This window comes from Trachemys scripta, chromosome 1 (assembly GCF_013100865.1).
Source record: "Trachemys scripta elegans isolate TJP31775 chromosome 1, CAS_Tse_1.0, whole genome shotgun sequence".
In the NCBI taxonomy this organism is placed as follows: Eukaryota; Metazoa; Chordata; order Testudines; family Emydidae; genus Trachemys; species Trachemys scripta.
This window is the reverse complement of record NC_048298.1, coordinates 183926814-183947318: the sequence shown is the minus strand read 5'-3', so window position 1 is coordinate 183947318 and position 20505 is coordinate 183926814. Positions and strand designations below refer to the sequence as shown.

Sequence of the window (20505 nt, the reverse complement as noted above, 5' to 3'; positions counted from 1 at the left end):
GCTTAGAGCATCAGCCATAGTGTAGCAAAAAGAGAATAATCCTGTTGTGCCATGTTTGAACAACTAAACCCAGGGCTTCACTGAAGTGTCCAAACAATGAAATTCCATGTAACACTGGTGAAGAAAAGAACAGTTTTGCTCTGCTGTAGAACTGAAAGCATTAAGGCAGGTGTGAAAAGAAGCATAATGCTTCCCAAGCACAGGTGTGTAAAAGGGTAAGATTGAGGTTGTGTCTACATGAACGGTTCTGCTGGCACAGCTATATGCCCGTCAGGGATCACACCTCTTCACACCCCAGACTGATATCGCTATGGCGGCAGAAATCAGCAGGTTAGCCCTGGCCTGGTTATGGCACCCTGCATCACATAGAGGTGTCTTTGTCTCTTTGGCATAATGACTTCATGCACCAGAGGTAACTTTTCTTGCACCATATTTAATAGGATCAAAAGCTGTTTGGAAAATGGAGAAAATAAAATGTGAAATATTTTATTGGTTTTTCCTCCTTGCTGCTCCATTTCCCCCCTTTTCCCCTCTTTTTACATTTTGCTTCTGAAAAAGGGGGTTGGGGAAGGAAAAAAAGATGGAGACATTTTTTTTAATTACATTTTCATTTTGGTAAAAAAAAAAGTTGTTTTGACCAAAAAAAATTTTGCATTTGAAAAATTTCAACTTGCTCTAATACAATGTGAAGGGGCAGAGGGGTGAGGGTTTGCACTGGAGCCCGAGAGAGACTCCTTCTGGGCTGCAAGCTGAACTTTCAAGTTTACAGAGGCTATTGCACGTTCCCAGAACCTCCACAAGCCACCAGATGGTCATGTCTGTTTGATCTTCTAATAGGGATTTGAGAATTGCAATTATATGAGCATGTGCAACAGCTGGAATCCTGTAAGATTGTGATCTTTTCAAAAGGGATATGAGGGTCAATAGGAGACCTGTGCAAGACTGAAAAGTCTTCTTTTCTTTACATTCAAATGTAAAATCTCCTTTTTGTTTCTGCCTTGTCTTTTGGGATATTAGAAGTATTGCACAGGGTTTTCTTTTAAAGTGTGAGTATGTTCCCAAAGACTGAAAAATGGCATCACCATCCTCTGCTTCCTGTTTGTCTTAGAATTTATATGGGATTACTGACAAAAATAAACTGTTACTTCTCTTTTAGCACTGTAAAAACAAATACAGCTATGGGCGGGTGGTGCTGGAACCCTTAATAGAGGCTGTAGAGTAAGGCTTTTGTGGAGGCTGTGACATCTTAAAGGAAGAAACTTTGATTTCAAAGTGTTAGAGAAAAAGAATAAATACAGAAGTCCACGGTGCTATGTTTAATACTCACACCAATGTAATGGAATCTCTCTTCATGGTACAGCACCATTTTTAAACTGGAGATTATCACTCATGCACGCACACACACTCACACCCACACACACCGACAAAAGTGCAGCAAAATTGCAATGGTCACGCCTCGATTTTAGGAATCCAGCCCTTTGTTTGCCTGTGTGCAGTTTGTATGAATCCAGGAGCTATTTCCACTCTAGGATGTGTTGAATAATTTGCATGTAACGTGAGTATAGGTGAATAGGAGCCGTTTGTACATATCCAAATATGGTTATGTATAGATTTACTCCAATTTATGTTTTCATTTGGGTTGGAAAAACTGCCATTTAAAATATCAGTAGCTTTTCTCAGCTAATAAAATAATGTATCACTCTTTAAATTTAAAGTGAATGCTAGCTGTTTTTGTTTATTTTGGGTCACTTACCCGTGTGAGGCATTGAAATAATGAAATGACACATACCTTGCCAAAAATATAAACTGCTACCTAGATATACAGTATCCTCACCTGATGGAACTGCTGGTAATTTACTTCTCTGGCATTTCTAGTCAAAATGAAGAATTTTTAGAACCATTGTTGTAAATGGCAAAGAATGACTGCACATGCAAAATGAATTTTAGAACTTCTTGACAAACGTGAAGTACGCTAATATTATGGCACTATGTAATGTTTTGTTTGCTACAGGATTGTAACCTGTAGCAGCTTCTATATCTAAGAAATGGATTCTTGACACAGAGATTCAGGTAGAACAGATTTTGCTGGTGACCTTATCGAAAAAAGAACTACATCACAGCTGACACTATGCATCTCTCCATTAACTAGCTCGTTCTATATTCAGTCAAACAGAACCTATAATGGTATCTGTAATAGCACCATCCGCTGACTTCCCAGTAATGTTTCACGCCCTTCTATTTGAATATAAAGAGAACCTATCAGACCAGATCTTGCAATATAGAAATCTGAGTGGCGCAAAGGAGCCGGAATGTGGCCATAACTGTAATTGTAGTATGCCATAATTGTCATTCTCCCCTCCCACCCTCGCAGGCAGGAACCGTCTCTGCTGGCGTAAAGCTGCACCAGCTGCCTCCTCACTCCAGCAGAGAGGATGTGTTAGGGAGAGTCATGTTTGGGCAGGATGGTTCACAGGTCTGCTTAGCCAATTCTCAGCTGGTGCATGGTCTCTTAGGGACCATTCACAGCTGAAGTAATTTAGAGCAGCCCTAGGCCTTTCTGACTAATACTGAGGCAAGGGCTGGGGCGAGAGAATCACAATTACAGAATCAGGGAGCCATAATCAGTTCCCTAATGGTCTCTGTCTCCCTTGCATTAGCGGATCTCAGTGCTAGTGAGAATCTAGCCCATCGAGTTTATTGTTACTAGATTTTTGAAATTTGCTATAACCCAATATTTCAAAACATTGCTACCACAGCCCACATAGGAATTCCTTAATAAATATTGATAATTCATTACCAATACATGGTTTTACATCTGGCCAGTCAGGGCAGCACATTAATTTAGGGATACCATACGTCCGGTTTTTCCCGGACATGTCCTGCTTTTCGGCAATCAAACCCCTATCCGGGGGGAATTGCCGAAAAGCCAAACATGTCTGGGAAAATGCCGGCCGGGCACTTCCCCTCCCGCGGCTGCTCTGCTCCGCTCCTCCCCTCTCAGACTTTAAGAGCCGAGCTGCCCGAGCCAGCGCTACCGGCTTTGGGCAGCCCCCCCTGCCTCCGGACCCTGAGCCGCCGGCCAGGCACTTCTCCTTCCCAGCTCCAGCTGCTCTGCTCCGGGGGAAATGTGCGGGGCCAGGGCCCGTGGAGGGTCCTCTTTTTTTATTTATTAGATATGGTAACCCTAATTAATTGTTAGTGTCTTTCAAATTCTCTGTGGATTCTGGTTATAAAATGTTATGTGTGGCCAGGGGTAAAGTCCTCCGGTTGAACAAAACTGTCGTCTGGCCTGGAGATAGAACTTACTGTGTCAGAACCAGAATCAGTCAAACTGAGGTAAGCTTGCGATAAGAACAAATTTCTCCAGCTATGTCCCAATGTTCTTCTGCTGTCAGTGTGTGCAAGATAGGATCTTGGTGTGAGTAGTTTGGCTTTGACAATGCCAGGTTGTTGCTGACCATCAGGGTTGTGAATGTATGCTCTTTCTCCTACCTGTAGAAAAAGGTAGGGGTTTTGTGTTATTGTAATATCTGGACTGGTGAATGTGTTCTTCTTTGATTGGTATGTTGATATCGGGTCAAACCAGCAATATTCGGTCCTTTGCTTGACCTATTCTGCTCCGATGTGCCCCGAATGAATTATATTTATTATTCCAAATTTCAATTGTTATGGAACCGCATGCCTTTCACTTTCACAGATGGGCTCCTGTTCATTCCTCACAGAATGTCCAGAACTCTTTTGCTTTACAGAGACACAAACATTTTGATTTTGGCTACTCAGCAAAGAATTTCCAGTACTGTAGACAACTAGCAAACTGTTGCAACCCTGATTGCTGTCATTTTCTTGTCCAATACAGGTAAACTGGATATGACAATGTGAATGTATGCCTCAAATGTCTCCTCAGTATTGTCATGCCCTGTCAGAAATAATCTGCTTAAGATACTAGTGACTGGCATATCCCTTCTACGTTTGTGTTTAATCACAGTCATATTTTCTGCTGGTGCAATTTCATTCATAGCTTCGGTGGTGCTGCTGTAAGAGTTTTTTTATGATGGCCTCTAACGGCTTGTGTTAGATGGCATTGTAACTTTTTCTCCAGTGCACATTGATGGAGGTGCTCCCTGTGAGACAGCATTGCCTATATCTCTCTTTCAGTCTGTGCAGTCTATTTCTGTGGATGTGAGAGACTTCGTTGTAGAAAACCCTGACTTCCCTTCTTGCGGGGATACAGCCCCAGATCCTCACTTCGATATAGCCACCTGAACATTTCTTATGTGTGACTGTACTGCTTCTAAAAAGACAACGAGGAGTCTGATGGCACCTTAAAGATGAACAGATTTATTTGGGCATAAGCTTTCATGGGTAAAAAACCCACTTCTTCCCACTACTTCCACGGCCCCCATATCTGAGCACCTCACAATCTTCACTGTATTTATTCTGTGACAAAGATCCTCCTCTATCTTGTTGGGTCCTGCGCTTATTGGCGGATTTTCTTGCCTCAGAGATTCACCATGTGGGTTGGGGAACAGCCCAGAGACCTTCCCCTCTGGAAGAACCCACAGTCCAGGTCAATTGGGAGGTTTGGGGGGAACCCGGGCCCGCCCTCTGCTCCGGGTTCCAGCCCAGGGCCCTGTGGACTGCAGCTGTCTATAGTGCCTCCTGTAACAGCTGCAGGACAGCTACAACTCCCTGGGCTACTTCCCCATGGCCTCCTCCAAACACCTTCCTTATTTTCACCACAGGACCTTCCTCCTGGTATCTGATAACGCTTGTGCTCCTCAGTCCTCCAGCAGCACACCCTCTCACTCTCAGCTCCTTGCGCATCTTGCTCCCAGCTCCTCACACTCGCACCACAAACTGAAGTGAGCGCCTTTTAAAACCCAGGTGCCCTGATTAGCCTGCCTTAATTGATTCTAGCAGCAGCTTCTTAATTGGCTCCAGGTGTCCTAATTAGCCTGCCTGCCTTAACTGGTTCTAGCAGGTTCCTGATTACTCTAGTGCAGCCCCTGCTCTGGTCACTCAGGGAACAGAAAACTACTCATCCAGTGACCAGTATATTTGCCCTCTAGCAGACTCCTGTACCCCACTGGTCTGGGTCTGTCACAATTCTTACAACACCCCCACACAATAGAGAGATGCTGTTATGCCCAGTTTACAGATGGTGAACTAAGGCACAAAGAGACTAAATGATTTGGCCAAGGATGCACACGAAGTCTGTGATGGAACAGGGAATCGAACCCAGGTTACCAGCCAGTGCCCTATCCACTGGACCATTCTTCTTCTCATAGCAGGGCAGTGTCCTCCTGCACTGGCAGTTAGTTGCTTTATTTTGGTGAAGGCAGAATCTTACTGGGTATCAGATTGAAACTCAGAATCTTTCTTTGAGAGGTCCCCAAACACCCCCATTCTGCAAATTATGGAATAAACTTAAAAGTAAATCACAAACCTTGATACTTTGATTAGCTCAACACGACTTTTCAGTGGCCTTATTTCAGTAACTGCTGCTACTTTAGCGCTTTTTGTGTCTTACGTAAATAGCTTTTATATAGCTGAGCAAATACAACCAAAATACTGAAGTTGTGCTGATCATGCATTTGCTTGGATTTAACTTGACTCCTTTTTCTTTAGATCTCTTGAATGCCACATGTGGGCCACAATGGGGCTTCTTATCCCTCCATAGTATTCAAATTTGGGTACCTAAAATTAGGCATCTAAACCCATAGTTAGACACCTCATTAAGTGGCCTGATTTCTGAAGGTTCTGGGCATCCATAGCTCTCATTCCAATTTGAGCTATGAGTACCCCGCCCTTCCTGAAAATCAAGCCACTTATTTGGGTGCCTAACTATGGATTTACAGTAAATACTTTTGATACCCAACTTTGACAATATTGGCCTTAATTATTTTCTGTGTCTTTTAAATGTTATGTCCTCCATTTATTTGTGTAGTTGTACAATGGCTTCCCATTCGCATAAGGAAAACATTTCAATTATTAATATTAGTTTCTAAAATAGTGTACTGTCGAATCTACGTCTGTGCTCCATTTTTTACTCTGTGTTCTGTATCTCTCTTACTGTGAGTAGCACTGTTGCAGCCTAAGCTTCATTAGGTACTGGACATTTGTGCATTTATCACTTAAGCAGCTATTCTCTTTCTATTTGACATTTTAAAAAAATGTCTTATATGTGATTACTTTGGTTGTTGTCTTTGATATGTTTGGCACACTGCTGTATTGATATGTATCAGCTGTTCTCTGTTCACTTGGCACAAGAAAAAAGTATGTTTCAAGTTAATTTTAATAATAATACAGAACTTTAAGATAAATGAACTACAGCCTACACTTTGGGGTATTTTTTTTTGTTTTTGTTTTGAGAAATTCAACTGACTATCTATAAACATGTAGATGGGCCAATAGCTACCCTAACTACACCAGAGAAGGCAGAACAGGTCCTGCCACTCTTTCTCATTTCCTGTAGCTCCTCCTGTGGCTTAACATTGGTCTCTGCTTCCAAGGGCAGATTATGAAAGCCCCCACTTCCTGGGAAGGGGCACACAAGCTCCTTTTAACCTGCACAAGGGCTCCAGGGAATTCCCATGTTTTACTTGTGGCTTACAATTTGAAATTAGTTTTCAGAGTAGCAGCCATGTTAGTCTGTATCCGCAAAAAGAACAGGAGTACTTGTGGCACCTTAGAGACTAACAAATTTATTTGAGCATAAGCTTTTGTGGGCTACAGCCCACTTTATCAGATGCATAGAATGGAACATATATATAGTAAGAAATATATATACATACAGAGAACATGAAAAGGTGGAAGTAGCCATACCAACTGTAAGAGGCTAATGAATTAAGATGAGTTATTATCAGCAGGAGAAAAAAAACTTTTGTAGTGATAATCAAGATGGCCCATTTTAGACAGTTGACAAGAAAGTGGGAGGATACATAACATGGGGAAATAGATTCAATATGTGTAATGACCCAGCCACTCCCAGTCTCTATTCAAACCCAAGTTCATGGTATCTAGTTTGCATATTAATTCAAGCTCAGCAGTTTCTCGTTGGAGTCTGTTTTTGAAGCTTTACTGTTGCAAAATTGCCACCTTTAAGTCTGTTACTCAGTGGCCAGAGAGGTTGAAGTGTTCTCCTACTGGTTTTTGAATGTTATGATTCCTGATGTCAGATTTGTGTCCATTTATTCTTTTGTGTAGAGACTGTCCGGTTTGGCCAATGTACATGGCAGAGGGGCATTGCTGGCACATGATGGCATATATCACATTGGTAGGAGTGCAGGTGAACGAGCCCCTGATGGCGTGGCTGATGTGATTAGGTCCTATGATGGTGTCATTTGAATAAATATGTGGACAGAGTTGGCATCGGACTTTGTTGCAAGGATAGGTTCCTGGGTTAGTATTTTTGTTGTGTGGTATGTGGTTGCTGGTGAGTATTTGCTTCAGTTGGGGGGCTGTCTGTAAGCGAGGACAGGTCTGTCTCCCAAGATCTATGAGAGTGAGGGATCATCTTTCAGGATAGGTTGTAGATCTTTGATGATGCACTGGAGAGGTTTTCGCTGGGGGCTGAAGGTGACGGCTAGTGGCGTTCTGTTATTTTCTTTGTTGGGCCTGTCCTTTTCATATGTTGCCCTGCTTCTCTTGTAATACATAAGTCCTTGCTGATTTGCCCTCCGGGAGGGAGGGACATTTTCCCACCATTAATAATAGGAGGAGGAGGAGGAGGAGGAAGGGAGGGAAACTGAAAATACATAAAGATACTCTTGAAAACAATTTAAAAAAATCCTGAGAGTTACTCAGATACCACAGTATAAAAATAACAGAGCACTGAAAAGGTAGCTTTTCCCTTCACTGGCTACTTGTTCTCCTCCTCCACAGATTCACCACCATGCCCCCTTGTTAACACCATTTTTCTGGTTTTGTTGACTTCGAGGATGTTAACTGTCAGTTATTATTGAGATTGCAGGTCTCCTGAGAGGGCTCATTTTTGTTTCTATTTATAGATTTGTGTAGGAGTGTTGTTCGAGCTGGAGGAATAATTTATTTGAGTAGTTTAGCTTCATTTTCTGTTAGTGATTTCTTCATGAACTGACCGTGATTTTCTTCAAATGGAGTCATTATTCAACATTTATTTTCCAAATAGCTCCCATGGAAAATGGTGAGTCTTGTGGCTTGCTAGTGAGCAGTTTGTTTCAAATGTTTGAAATTCCAACTCTGTTGGTCTATTTTGATTAGACATGTATCGCACTTCTCTTCTCTGGCCGGATGAGCATATTCCTTCAGGTCAGGTGCTAATCGGCTAAAAGTTAAAACATCACTTCAATGAATATTTGCTAATATTAGTTTAAAATTTACTGTTTCCACAACCAGCAGGCTGGTTTGCTGGAATATTTACCAAAAGAAAACACAGACGGGGCATAAGCACATCAAACTGAACTTATTTAAAAATCAGCTAGACCATGCAGTGCCTTGCTGCCGAGCTTGGAGCCTCAGTGCTGTGCATAGTCTCATTGACTTAAAGTCACCACTCATGTTAGTGGGCTCTTTGCATGGTAGTGAAGGGACATGGCCTCTAGTTACAATTAAAGGGTAAATCTCCACTCCATTACACTGGCTTTGCACCAGAATTACACTGGCATAAAACTGGTGTGGTGGTATGGAGAATGCAGCCCAAAGTTACTTATTGATATTGAATATTTTCTATTTGAAATGGCTATGTGGTGTCCTCCATCGATCTATATAAACTGTGGAAGTTTATAATAGAATTACTGTGGGCTTCATAGAGTGGGATGATGGGTTGGGCTAATTATTAGTTTGTCTCACATCTGTAGATGTACTTTTGAAATGTTACTACTGTCTAAAAATGTCTTTGTATTATAAAATAAGGAAGTGAAAATATAATTGAAAAATGTTTTTAATTCTCATAGCCATCTCTGAATGACAAGAAGTAATGGGAGTAATTCTGCAGCAAGGGAGATTTAGGTTGGATATTAGGAAAAACTTTTTAACTTTAAGGGTAATTAAGCTCTGGAATAGACTTTCCAGGGAGGTGGTGGAGTCCCCATCATTGGAAGCTTTAGACCATCCTTAACGGGGCTCTCTGTGGTTCACATAATATTTACATATTATTATTATTTATTATTATCTAATCCCATATTTCAAAGTTCTGCACTTCTGTTGACAGTGCATGAGCCCTTTCATTTTCCTGTACCTGTATTGGTTCTTTGGTACCAACAGGAAGTAATGTTATTTTTGTTAGTAAGTTAGCAGATACACCTCTACCCTGATATAACGCAACCCGATATAACATGAATTCAGATATAACGCAGTAAAGCAGTGCTCCGGCAGATCAAAGCAAGTTCACTATAATGTGGTTTCACCTATAACGTGGTAAGATTTTTTGGCTCCCGAGGACAGCGTTATATCGGGGTAGAGGTGTATAACCCTGGGTACATGTAGCTAGCAAATGTGATGAATAAATTGCTGCTATTCTTATATAGTCACCTTTCTGATTATAACCTCATTTTTAGGCACCTTACATCCAAAGACACTGGGTTGATGGTTGTAACGTCAGTGGCCTAATTTTTAGCGCACACAACTTAAGTGGGAATTTTGGGTGCTCATCCTCTTAGAAATCATGTGGCCTGATTTTTCAGGATACTTTTTCATAGTCATTAAATTAATACTCACAAGTTAATTTGGCCCGAATACCGTAAAGAACATTGTCTCAAAGGGAGCTACACTCATGAGTAAAAGTTATGTACATGTATGCATGTTTCCAGGAACCAGGTCTGAGACTGCAAATTTAGGGTATTTTTTAAACAAGTAGTTTGAAAAACTACATTTCAGATTCATTTTTTTTGTTTGTTTTTTTATTTTAACTTTCCCTGTAGTTGTTTATGACCGAAACATCAGCATTGAACATGGTCACTGACAAGTGTGTACTTTTGGGTCAGTAAAAGCACATCCATACCATGAGCATCACTGTGTTATGTCATGCCCATGAATAGGCCGTCAACACCCTGCTTGGTTCCACGCTCCACTAACGCTGTAGTGTCCAGCAGAGCACTGAGCAAATATGCTGTACGGGGGGACGCTGCCCTATAGAAGAAATGAAGTCACCGGTACTGAGGGCTAGTCTACACTAGAAGTGCTACAGCAATGCAGCTGCACCCTGTAGCGCGTCTGATGGAGAGAGCTCTCATGTCGGCATACTAAAGCCAGCTCCACAAGAGGCGGTAGCTGTGTTGGCGGGAGAGCGCTGTCCACACCGGCGCTTCAGTCACTCACTGTAAGTTATATTGCTCAGGGAGGTGCTTATTCACGCCCCTGAGCGACATAAATTATACCTACATATCTTGTAGTGTAGACAAGCCCCAAGTTTCTGTTCAGAACCCAGCTGTTCCCTTTCATGAGTGTGTGTGTCCCATCCCTTTTGCCTGTGGCGAATCATATCTCTTCTGTGCCACTCCTCCTGGGGAAGGAGCAGACCCCGTTATGCCCATGAAGAGCTTTCTGCCAGAAGTCAGAATCTGCACCTGACTTGGGAATGTTGAAGAACTTCTGCTCTTGCAGAAAACCAAAGGGTGAGATGAAACAATAAACTGGTGGTTGGGGTGTTTTCTAAGGTGTATTAGAGGCAAAGTTAAATATTAAACTGATTTTTGAAAAAAATTGATTTTTGTGTTTGGAAGAGTTCCTTTGAATTAGTAATAATAACTAACAAGAGCTGACTCTACTGGAAAAGAATCACGAGATAATGATACATCCTCAAGGAAGCATGTGTGCACATGCATATTGATATAGATGTGGATAGATATAAAGATAGATATAGAGCGAGACAGGGAGAGTAATCCAGTTCCCCAAGTGGAAATACCCACTTGGATTTTTTCCCCTTTGAAAAAACAACTCTTTTCCTTTAAGTGTTTTAGTACTGAGATACTAAAAGAGAATTATTTGGTTAGGAGCAAAGACTTCATATGAAACAGTCAACATTATTATTATTACTATTATTTTAATTCTCATAAAAGTGACCAGGGTTCTGACCTTTTTTTGCCAAATTTCAGTTTGGAGCAGATTATTTCAGCTGAATAACAAACTCTTCAAAAACAACTTGAGAATGAAAAAGCTGGTAACACTGCACTACAGTTTAGTTTTCTTTTAAAATAACTTACTTGTGGCAAATATAGATACAGCAGGGGGGAAAAACCGAAGGTAAAACTTTTTTTTTTTCTTAAAAAGTAAAGCATGTTAAACATATGATTATTTCCTACATATGAGACGCAGGTGGAAAGACACTTGTCTGTAGGACCTTGTTTTCCATTAAGAGTCCAGCTTTGTAAATTATTGTCAGCTGGCATGATAATGAGTCCATTTCAATATAAATGAGTTTCATTTTATTAATTTCTGCCAGCTCCTGAGCAATACATGGACTTCTTTTCAGCTCTCGACCAGCAGCTTGGGGGAGTGGGGAGTACGAGGGAGACATAAAGGAGAAGGAAGAAAATTAGAATTTTTTTAATTTAAAAAAGGAGTTGGTAACTCTCACTTCCTTTTGAGAATCCAGCCAAGCGAGGATAAAAATTTACTACCAAGTTGCTCTAAGAACATGAAGGGCATCACTGACCTATTCTGAATTCATTGTTCTTGTAATCTTTTGAAAATATGTAAAACCCATGTAATAACTCTGTTTGCAATGCTTCTTGATGATCCACTTCTTTCATTTGCCTCTTCGCCTTGCAACTTGGCTGCATAAAGGAAATGTAATGACTTCAGGGCTTGATCCTGCAAAGCACTGAGTACCCAAAACTCCCACGGAATTTACAGTACTCAGCATCTCACAGGATTGGACCATAAGGGTACATCTGCTGCAGCTGGGAATGAGCTTTGCAACGTGGGAAGATGGACTCGTGCTAGCAGGGCTCGAGCTAGTGCACTAAAAACAGCAGTATGGATGTTATGGCTCGAGCGACAACCCAATCCCCTGGTTCTGAGCTTGGGTAGCTAGCTTGAGTCTCCACTGGAGCTGCCATGTCCACACTGCTATTTTTAGCATGCTAGCGCGAGTCTATCTACCTAAGCGGGGAGGCTTCCTCCCAGCTGCAGTGTAGACATACGCTAGTGTCTAAGGAACATGTGGTAATGAACTTTTAAATGGCATCAGACCAAGGCACAGTCTAGGAGTTTGATCCTGCGCGCGTGTGTGCATGCACATACACACACACACACACACACACACAAAAGTAACTTCAGGTTTATTCACCTGTGTAAGTGAGTGCAGCAGCATCTCCTAGTCTGTTCCTTTAGTGTGCATAGTTTACCTCACAATATACTCTGTGTGTGTAAATTTTCTGTAATCTCTGACTTCTTTCTAAAATTGTTCATTATACCAGTGCTTGTATTGCTGTCCATTTTAGTAAATTGTACAGATTGAACTATTGTTTTGTGTATTTAAAAAAAAAAAAAAGTCAGGACCTCTTCCTTAACCTAATGGAAAGCCATCTTCAAGCAGAAAGAAATACAAAATAGCCCTGCACAGAATTCTGAGGGGAGTGTTGAGTATCTTTTATGAGGGACCCTGTTTAATTGCTTTTCTCTCTCCCACCCCCTCAAAAACCAACCAATCAAAACTAGAAAACCCAATACAAATGTAATTTTTCTGAGCTGTCACTGAGACCCTCCAGTCCTGTATCATTCTGTTTGCCCTCAGCAGTCTCTTGTCAATTTCTATAAGATTCTTTATTATAAAAAGTGGTAAGAAAATGAATGGAGTTCATACCCTCGGTTTGGCTTCATAAAGTGTTAGACTGAGGTTTTCAGTGATTCTGGTATTGTCAGATTTTATATATATATAATTTAAATACAGAATTTAAGCACTGTATTATATAATGTTTCTTAGGTAAGTGATGAAAATAGGACTTGGCAGAAAATGTCCTCCTTTCTAACCATTTTTGCTAATCCTTTGCCTATTTCTTCTCTCCCCCTGCCCCCGCTCTCTCTCACCAGGTTTTTGGCATATATTCATAGACTCTGACGAGACAATAATGGAGGCGCTGAGTGGCAGGTGCTGACAGATTCTGTGGTTCCAGTAACTGTTCATTTTGATATCATTTGCAATTCTATACATCTAAATGCCACAGTTCTCTTGGGGAAAGTTGCATTGGCTACCAATATTGCCTTGTAAGGTACGTGTGTGTCTATGTATTTTCTTTAGGAGTTTGCTGTGTTGTGTATTGTTTGTGGGAGGGGAAAATTTGGAGAAACTGCACGTTGTTTATAGTTTAGAATTTCTATCAAGCAGCTACTGATGACATCCTTTCCTCCCTCTCCCTCCTACCTCCCACTTCCTCACCCTGCTTTTGAGTTGCTTGCAGGGCCTTTTTGGAGTACATCCCATGCTTTAATGTATTTAAAGTGGATTATAAAAAGAAATATCTGGCTAAAAAGCTCTTAATTCAAAACAATGAAATATCCCATTGCAGTTTCTAAGAAACTCAAAGGTATAAGATTACTCTGGAACTTTAATCTCTTTTGGGGAAAAAAACCTTTTAATTGCCGTAAAATGTGTGTATTCCTTTTTAGTTACTATTGTAAATTGTTTTCTATGTGGGTTTTGCGAGTTGAGTAAAAATCTTTGTTGTTGGTTTGCAGAATTTAGTAAAAGTTCATTTCTGTAGAATAAGTTCTTGCTGTTGATTTTATCATTGTTCTGGTTCTCACAGCCTCCAAACTCAAACTCCAGGAGAAAAATAGAGTTTTGTTACCAAGACCTCCCACCAGAATCTAATTTTAAATTTGCAATCTGTTGTCTTGTGAGGTGCTTCAAATTTAACTTGGAAGTTAATAAATTTCATCCTTTCCTCTGCAATCTAAAAGTGCAGTTTGTCAAAAACTTGCAAGCTATTAAGTTAGGTTTATTTTCTGTAATTGCTATCTTGAATATTTTATTGGAGAAAAGGAAGAAGAGGAGAGAAAGGAAAATTAGTGTATTGAGGAAAAAATAAAATTTGAAATGGGACTTCAGCCAGTTACATCGAGAAAATCCTCTTTCTACATAGCAATATTATATTTTAAACCAATTCAAGGAGAACTCAACAATTCTATTACAATTTTATTTCTTCATCTAAATCAGTTAGTTTACAGGTAGGATTGTTCTCCCAGAGGTTTATTGTAGAATGTATACTTTTTCCTTACTGATATTCTGTTTGTGCCATCAGTCTTAAGTATTATTTTTCCAAAATAATATATATTTTTAAATTGTTACTTATGACATGTTCTGTATGCCTCAATCTTTTGTTAGCTTTGGAAAATAAATTCAGAACAGATTTTTGACATGTTGCATCCCCGGACTCTGCTTTACAGCCATTTTTAAACATTGAGACAAGTTACCACTGATTTATGTGGCATCCTATTGCTACCTTGTACAGTGCTCAAATAGGCACCTTTTGATTCAGTTAATAAGATAACAATGGCAACTCTTTGTCTTCTCAATGTCTGTGTATAACTCCCATTAATATTACTCATGGTCTAATTTTGAGACAGGTTATTTTATGACTACACAGTTTATTCTGACCTGGCTCAGTCCTGCATACTCTTACTTAAGATCAGACCCTGCTCTGATTGAATTCAATGGGATTAGGAACAGGCCTATTTAAATCATCATTACTCACTTGAGCAGTGACTCAGGGCTAATCGCATAAGCAATGGTTTGCAGGATTTGGAGACTTTCATTGTTAAGTAAAACCCAAGTGTATATCAACTAAGAGACAATGGTCAACTCCTTACTTGGGAGCATGATTTTTCTTGTCAGTATCTAGCACATACTTTTCATCATGTGAAACAGGTTGGTAAACATTCCTGTGAATGTCTATGTTCATATTCCCAAGGATGTTAGTGCTAAGAAAACCATTATCGCAGGTGCTGAGTTTTTATCTGTGTAGAAAATGCATTCCTCTTTGCATGAAAGCATTTTCTAGCCATCTGTTTTACTCACCGAATACAGGCTTATTCTCTGTTTCTTTTCTTGGCAAAATTTTTTGTTTGTTTTAAATTTTGTATGATTGTGTCCATTAATGTTACATTGGGACTGTGGCACATAACGATCGTTTGCTGAACTGACAGAGTGCTGTGTATCCAGTTGTTCTGTTCATTGAGCAAGTGATGAGTTTGCTGGTCTCTGGGGGGCTGAGTCTTTGTACATTGAGTGGTGCTAAGAACTTTCTGGCCTTTCTGCAGATTTGTGTCTTTAGTTAGAGAGCTGCCCTTTTCAATCATGTTTTAAATGTAAAAATCCTTAATTCTTCTCAAAATGACACCAAAATGGTGATTATCTTTCTTGATAATGGGGAAGATGACAGTGTAAAGATCTGCTTCTGCAGCCAGTGAAAATCCTTTTAAATGAAATTGTTGTTAGCAAGCGTTTTAAAGTCAGTGCAGCAAAAACCTTTCCCCTAGAGATTTCCTTCTACAAGCCTTAGAAGTGAGATCTGGTTTAGACCCAAGCTGCAAAGACAAAGGGCACCTTTCTGCTACCTGAGTTGCATTTCAAGGTTTTGGAAACAAAAGATAATGTAACTAACATTCATGTTCTGTCCTGACGAGATCAGAACAATCTAGAATAACACTTACTCTTAAGACTCAATTTAAATAATAAACCCTGTTCTTCAGCGGTTGATAACTCTATCATTTTAACATACATTGGGCTAAAATTTGCTGAGTGCATTTGTTTTTCTAAACCATGGGTAAATCCCCAGCCTCATAGGGTCTGTCTACACCGCAATTAAAAACCCGCAACTGGCCTGTGCCAGCTGGCACAGGCTAAGGGGCTGGTTAATTGTGGTGTAGCTGCTCGGTTTGGGGCCTGGGCTCTAGGACCCTGTGAGGTGGGACAGTCTGGCTCAGGCTGCATAGAGGTCAATGGGAGCTTTGCCATTTACTTAAGTGAGTCTGGGATTTCACTCCGTGTGGTTTAATTCCCTTGGTCATATTTATGTCAGAGATGTCAGAATGTTTTAGGTAGTGCCCATCCCCCTTTCTACCACACAGATTTTTAGCAAGTCATAACTGAAACGTGACATAACTATTAATCTAGTTAGTTGTATAGGGAAACTCAAAAGCATACTAGCTCCTATTTTGACCATTTTCCAAAGTATTTGCAAAAATAAATAAATAAAATAAAATTAAAAAAAAAAAATACAACCCCACCACAAGTATTTGATAGTACCTAAAGCAGAATTGTAAGTGTGATCATTTATCAGTATTGATTCAGTCCTTTCTGTGTAATCTATGTGAGGTTAAATAGGTTCTGTGCAGTAGCTGATATTGTATATTCAGATGGTTAATGCATATACACAATCATATTCATTCTATGAGCATCTGATTCGATAAAGTATGGCACATGCTTATAATGGAGAAACCCACTGTCCTTAGGAATAACCCCCCCCCCCCCCCCCCCATTATCTTGCTTTCTAGACACCATTTACTGTTTTTCTCAAGTCTAATATAGCTGCCTCAAAACCAGAAAGTCTTTGCTCTGTGATCCCTCTTAAAGAATTGTGTTTTTTGTCTATATGTAAATAGTTGTACGCCATTTTCTTTGTGTTTGTGTTTTTATTTTCATATTAAATTTTGTACGATTTTGTATTTTAATATATACTTGACTCTGCTCCTGGCCAAAACAGCTACTTTTCTTTTTTAATTTAAAACAGAGATTATTTATTTCATAATTTTGTATCTATGCTGCAAACAATGCTATTATCCAGTTACAATAATACTATAATTGTTCCTTTCTGGTCTTTCTTACTTATGTCAGTGTAATGCTGGTATAACTTCATTGACTTCACTGAGTTACACTAGCCTACATGAGAAATTAATAGGCTGTGTGGGGCAAATTCTTCCTTGGACTTATCAGCTGAATTACACCAAGAATGAATTTAGCTGTTTTTGCAAAAGCCCTTGCACAGAGGCATTGGTAGAACCTCCTACAAGATGCATCTGTTCTGTCCTTGTGAGTCTCAAGGAGCCTGGTTCCAACCCAGTTTAAGTAATTTTTAGCATTTTTGGAGAGGATGCTGAGTGGATATGACTCCTAACTCAGTTTTTGATGTCCAGCAAATGTCTTTACAAGTCTCATTACCAGCATGTCAAAATAAGATTTTTTTTAAATGATTTTTTTTTAATACTTTTGTCATGTAACTTATACATTGGAATCCGAATTACTGTTGTTATTTCTTATTCTACATATACTGAAAAACTGTGGTACAGTATCTTACATACTAAAAAGAACCCAAAGAAAACTAAATACAGTGGTATATTTAATTATTGTTGAGGCAAAATAATGGTCTAAAGCTTGCCTAGATGAAATGAAGCACACACCTAGGACTGATTTTTTTGGAGACTTTTATTAGGGATCTTCAACCCTGTTTCTTAAAGCATTGTGCAGGTATTTAGCTGCAAAATTTCCCCTTAGTCAGCAGGAGTCATGTAGCTACAACTCTTCGTACGACTTTGAAAAGTCACCTGTAATGTTATTATAAAGTAACCTCGTCAAGGTTGTTAGACCTAGAAATTGACCTGCTTTCCTTGTGACTCCCTGATAGCACACCAGAGCATGTTCCCTGTGAGAGGGGATGGTTTGGAAGCACCAGTTTGCAGGATTCTGGGAACATTAGTGATCATTTTTCTCTTTCCTGGTGCAAGTATTGGCTTAAAAAAATTTCAATCATTGGTACAAAGCATTAGAATGAGTTATGGGCCTCGATGAGGATCTCCTTAGAACAGTGCTTGTAGAATGTATTCCTCTGCAGAGTTGCATTTTGATGCCGTGGGTGCCAGTAGTGGTGTTGATAATTACAAATGTGGCTCCATTAGATTTTTTTTCAATAATATATGATGTTGCTCAAAGAGTAGAAATACAGAATCTCTCCCCTTTAACCATCTTCTGGTAGGAACCGAAATATACATAATTTTCTGTTCTTTTAGTGTAGAGCATAGGTTCTGACCCAGGGGGTCATGAACAGGTATCAGGAGGGTGCAACCACCCTGCAATTCCATATTGCCAAATGAGAGGGAGTCCTGCTTCAGTGGGAGGGGATTCTGGTATGGAAATGAGACTTTAATTTTTACAGTTTACATTATTGGCCAGTGTTGCATTGAGGATTAACTGATTTTAATAGATTTAATTGATGTGTGTAAAACTGAGATTACCAATTTACTTTCATTATAAATTGGCTCACACTCAAAGCTACATTCAGAGCCAGATTCTCCTCTGATCTACATTGATGCAACCCCTGGATTCAGTGAGTTACTCTTGATTTATACCAGGGTAACTGAGACCTTGGGTTCATACCTTGGAAAACTTCACTGGATTATATTTGAGTTCACAAGTGATGTTGCAAACTGATTACATTTTATTATTGATCATCACTGTCAAAATAATTCTTGTTAGTTGCAACACATGTTTCAGCAGATGTACATGGATCATAGATACATGATGACGTATCTTTTAGCACTACTTCTGGATGAGAGGGTCTAGATTCCTTTTAAAAAACAGTCTCTTTCCTTTGTAGAATCCATGGGCGCTACTGACAGGCATATTATATATATTGATACATATATTAGTTGAAAGTTTAATATTTCCCGTTCTTTAATCTTGCAGACCTTAAAACCATGGGAAACGCGGAAAGCCAAAATGTAGAGCATGCATTGTATGGAGACAAGCACGCCAGCCTGGGACGGAAGCACACATCACGCTCACTTCGCCTTTCAAATAAAACTTCTCGACGGACCAGGCATGCTTCTTCAGGGAAGGTTATCCACAGGAACTCAGAAGTGAGCACCCGATCTAGCAGTACACCTAGCATCCCCCAGTCACTGGCAGAAAATGGCCTGGAGCCTTTTAATCAAGAAGCCAATTTAGAGGACTTTGGAAGCCCCATTTGGGTGGACAGAGTGGATATGGGCTTAAGGCCTGTTTCTTACCACACCGATTCTTCTGTTACTCCTAGCGTGGACAGCAGCACAGTTCTCACGGCAGCCTCAGTGCAGAGCATGCCAGGCACAGAAGAAAGCAGACTTTATGGGGATGACACTACATTTTTGGCTGAAGAAGATGGCAGACAGCATCGATATTCAACAAACGGGACAACTTTCATGGAAACTGCAAGCTTCAAGAAAAAGCGTTCAAAATCTGCAGATATCTGGCGGGAGGATAGCTTGGAATTTTCGCTCTCTGACCTCAGCCAAGAACATTTAACAAGCAATGAAGAAATCTTAGGTTCAGCTGAGGAGAAGGATGGTGAGGGGATTCGAGGCACAGAAGCAAGCAACAGTCCCCAGCAGCTGGTCACCTGCCAACGTGCCAATTCTATGAGTGACTTGTATTCTCCAAAAAACTCAGGTGCTACAATAAATGGAGGCCCACGAAACACCTTTGGGGCTTATTGTCGGAACTTAGTGTCCGATATTCCAGATATTGGAAACCATAAGATGGTGTCAGCTACAGCAGAGGATACTCCTTCCTACAGTAATTATAATACACTCCCCTGTAGGAAATCTCACTGCCTTTCAGAAGGTGCCACCAACCTACAAATCAGCCACAGCAACAGCATGCAAGGCCGAAGGGCAAAAACTGCTCAGGTAATGCAGTTTTACTCTATTCCATTTAAACTTTTGAAACTCTTTTTTAAGTGCATGAATTTGCTAAACAGAAACAATGTTCTTTATTTAGATCATGGTCACAGATGTTTTAAGTAGGCTGTGGTATACTGGCAGCTGGATGTATGTTCTGTTTCCCTCCATATTCCTCTTTTTAAATAAGGGGGGAGTGGAACAAGTGCCTTCAGGAATGGGTGTACTTTCATGAATGGTCTGTTCATAACTCACAGCTCCATTTCAATCATGGTGGGGGGGTTTTCCACTCCTTCGAGTCATTTCTCTCTGGGAAGGAGAAATCTGCAGTTTGCAGAGAGATAGGAAAATGATTCTGTTTATTTGGTGGTGCTTTTAGGGTATCTGGTCAGAGCTTGGTCTCTTACCATTCCTCTCATGGAACTCAAGTGCATCATCCCCATGTCACACTTTAGCTATAATGGCCAGGAGCAAAAGAGGATCCTGAGGTCCATCCCACCCTTCCATGTTCCAATGCTGCTTCCAAGCCCCTCGCCAACTTGATGGGAAGTACTGAGAATTCACCCTTGCCCCTCCCCAACCCCCATCCATCAAAATTGCCCCTTGGATTGAAGCTCCCCCTCTACTTCCATTGATCTAAATGCCTGAATTTCAAAGCGCTGCAAAACATCACTCAGAAAACAGTGCTCTTCAATGGGAAGAGATTGGGAGTCCTGCAGGCACTTAGTTTGCTTGTACTCATCTATCAGGGATTGAAAAAGGAGGGGGAATAGTCACTGTACCAGCCAAGGAAGAAGGTGGTGGAGGAAGCGCAGCTCCCCCAAGCCAGGGAGAGTACAAGATACAGAACTGTGCACTGTCCCCCCACACTCC

The 20505-nt window shown here is 40.4% G+C and overlaps 1 protein-coding gene across 3 annotated transcripts in view; it reads left to right on the top strand.

Moving 5' to 3' along the window:
- TIAM1 (TIAM Rac1 associated GEF 1) overlaps positions 1–20505 on the top strand; it is a 263548-nt gene that overhangs the window by 144928 nt on the left and 98115 nt on the right. For all 3 annotated transcript variants that reach the window (XM_034793594.1, XM_034793574.1, XM_034793584.1), the window contains 2 exons: positions 13012–13190; positions 18662–19641. In XM_034793594.1, the coding sequence (XP_034649485.1) occupies positions 18673–19641 (969 nt within the window). In that variant the 5' untranslated portion in view covers positions 13012–13190; positions 18662–18672. The remainder of the gene's footprint in view (positions 1–13011; positions 13191–18661; positions 19642–20505) is intronic.